This window comes from Uloborus diversus, chromosome 9 (genome assembly GCF_026930045.1).
Source record: "Uloborus diversus isolate 005 chromosome 9, Udiv.v.3.1, whole genome shotgun sequence".
Lineage (NCBI taxonomy): Eukaryota > Metazoa > Arthropoda > Arachnida > Araneae > Uloboridae > Uloborus > Uloborus diversus.
Genome location: NC_072739.1, coordinates 68,658,942 through 68,662,049, shown reverse-complemented (window position 1 = coordinate 68,662,049; position 3,108 = coordinate 68,658,942). Strand labels below are relative to the sequence as shown.

Here is a 3,108-nt window from a genome sequence, read left to right as displayed (position 1 = left end):
AGAAAAGCATTGCGCGCCCCATTTGCCTGTGCCGATACGAAAGAGCGAGGAATGGCAGGAAAAGGCAACCCGGATTCGTTTGATCTTCGCCGCCGCGTCATCTCCCCTCGATTCTAGCTCCATGACAGGAAACAGGCTGGCGCATCAGCCATTCTGGTTCCAAAGGGTTGTAAGGAAATTTGAATTCGCCAAAAGAGCGGTGCTTTTATTGGTGCCAAGAGAGCGATAACTACGCCATCTACGCTACGTGCTGTGAGGGTCCATTCGGTTACTTGTTCACACGTTAAGAAATGGCTAAAAGAAAAGCTCTTAGTTTCGATGAGAAATTAAAAATTATACAGCAGTATGATGAGAAAAAAGGAGTTACGAATAAGCAGCAATTTGCAAATGAAATAGGAATACCTGTATCTACATTAAAAACTTTATTAAAAAAACGGGAAGAAATTGAATCCAGCGCCTTTTCAGGCATCAGTAAAAGACGGAGGGTACGTAAAGGCAAAAATGAGGATTTAGAAGAAGTGCTGTACCAATGGTTCCAGCAAGCTCGAGGAAATAACTTGCCGATCAATGGACCCATTATGACGGAAAAAGCCAACGAAATAGCCAAAGGCTTGGGCATAAATGATTTCTCTGGATCAGCTGGTTGGCTGGATCGATTTCGAAAAAGATATGGCATTAAATATCGTCAAATTAGTGGTGAAGCCGAAGCCGCAGACGACGACAACATTGCTCCCTGGATAGAAAATCTCCTCCCTAATCTACTAAAAGACTATGCACCTGAGGACGTATATAACGCTGATGAATTTGGATTATTTTTTAAATTAATGCCAGACAAATCCTTAGTTTTAAAAGATGAAAAGTGCCACGGAGGTAAGCTAAGTAAAGACAGACTGACTGTATTAGCATGTTCTAATTGGACTGGATCTGACAAGTTGAAGCTGATGGTGATTGGAAAATCTAAGTCACCACGGTGTTTTAAAAATGTGCGAACTTTCCCGTGCAACTACAAAGCACAGAATAGAGCCTGGATGACTGGGTGTTTGTTTACTGAATGGGTGCAACAGTTGGACCGAAAATTCGGTAAAGGAAAGAGGAAAGTCCTTCTGTTTGTGGACAACTGTCCCGCTCATCCCAAAGGAATCCCCCTCAAAAACATCAAGCTCGAGTATTTCCCCCCCCCAACTCTACCAGCAAGCTTCAGCCATTAGATCAAGGAGTCATTAAAGTTTTGAAGCAGAAATACCGTAAAAAGCTGGTACAGCGTTACTTACGTGAAATTGAATCAGGAGAGGACTCTTCCTGTAAAATAAATGTGTTGGATGCTATCCATTATGTTTCGGCTGCGTGGGATGAGATCGCGCCAGATGTGATAAGAAATTGCTTTCGAAAAGCGCATTTTGAGAGCAAATCTAATGAAAATGACCTGAATGTTGCGGATTTTCTGGACATCGAATTTGAGGAACAGTATCCTGGATATTGTTCAGTTGATGATGATTTGCCTATCACGGAAACTCTAGAAATTCAGGATATGATTGACATGGCGAAAGGTAAGTAAGTTAACTTATTAAATTTTTTCCTTTTTAAAGTTCACCCTTACTTCAGTTTAGTATTTATTTTACTTTCTCATTTAAAGATGGAGAATTCGAGGTTGATAATGAGGAAGAGGAAGAAGATGAACCTCCCCAACTTCCCTCTTTTATTAGCGCCTGCGATTCCGTAAGCGTTTTGCGGCAGGCGCTCTCTTCTACCGAAAACTCGGAAGCGATGCTGAGAGAACTTAACAGGATTGAAAGTTTTATAATAAGAAATTTTAGGAAACCAACTTCTTATGATGGAGGAAAGCAACTCCTTATGGAGAATTTTCTTACAAAAAAATAATAGCATAGATGTAACTAAGATGTAATAAAGTTGTAGAGGTTAAAATGCATACGCGTTTCTTTTGCTTTTAGACTGTTATTTTTATTTCAGCGATTAAAAACGAGTCATCAGATTTTTGTAAGGTATGTTTTTTTTTTTCCTGTTATCTTCCAAAACGGCATTTTAAAGAGTTCTGCTTATAACGTCGTCCCGCTTAATACGACGTTTTTCAGAATCCCCGTCAACGGCGTACTAACGAGAGTTTACTGTATATCAAACGAATATGATTGAAAATTGGACAATTGCAAAGGATATGCAACACTGTCTGATACGCGTTGCATATGTTGCACGTTGGAGTTGGTTCACGTGAAAAAAGATTGTTTAAATCTGGTTAGACCAGAACGGTGTCTGTTTATTATAACTTGTTCTCTTCTGGTGATCTTCGATGACTTGAAAGCCTTTGTGGACGGCTAGATGGGGTGCAATTTATTTTGCTTGTTCTCCATCTTATTGGACACTTTTAAAGTTTTAAAAAGTAATTCAGGGACAGATGAGAAAAATTCAGGATTTTTTAACCTTTATATGAATTTAAAGACAGCTTTGCCAAAGTTTCAGCTGGATTTATCAGAAACAGCATTCTGAAAAAGCTAGCTGAAGGAAGAGAAGAAACTTCCTTCCAGACGATATTATGTTTGACAACTGGGGGCGGGGGGGGGGGGGTCACTACTCCGCCCAAGAGCCCTCCCCCCACCTCTCCACCAGGACAAGCTAAACGGACAGGGGGGGGGGGGGGCTATAAGAGATGGAGTAGGGCTTCTTCAAAAGAAGAAAAAAATGTTAATACTAGTCCAAGATCAACGGCAAAACGAACTTTATATGACAGTTTTAAAATTCAACTAACCCCTAGTAAAACTATAGCTGTTCGGCAGCTTACTAACAGCAGGAAAGAAAGTGACAAACTCTTAACAAGATCATATTCGAAAAGAGATATCTTTTAGACAACTTTAAAAATCTTTATAAAATGTTGATAATGGAGAACAATTCTGTGGAAGTTTCTTGTAGCCCCTTCACTAGATTTTCCACATGTTCCTTGTATGGACGAAATAAATGTATCATGCATGAAAATCTCTCGCTTAAAGCTGAAGTTCTATAAATTCAAAATTATAAATCCTTTATATATTCATATGAGCTAATGAAGATCTTGGCATGTGATAATAAGAAAAAAGTTGCATGTAAAATTTTTGTAATAAA

The 3,108-nt window shown here is 39.2% G+C and overlaps 1 protein-coding gene across 1 annotated transcript; it reads left to right on the top strand.

Moving 5' to 3' along the window:
* The first annotated feature begins 290 nt into the window (after window positions 1–290).
* On the top strand, window positions 291–1,957 carry LOC129230299 (uncharacterized). Its single transcript, XM_054864697.1, has 3 exons — window positions 291–870; window positions 1,227–1,547; window positions 1,634–1,957. Exons 1-3 carry the CDS (start codon window positions 291–293, stop codon window positions 1,876–1,878), a joined length of 1,146 nt encoding a protein of 381 aa, XP_054720672.1. The 3' UTR covers window positions 1,879–1,957.
* The last annotated feature ends 1,151 nt before the right edge of the window (window positions 1,958–3,108 follow it).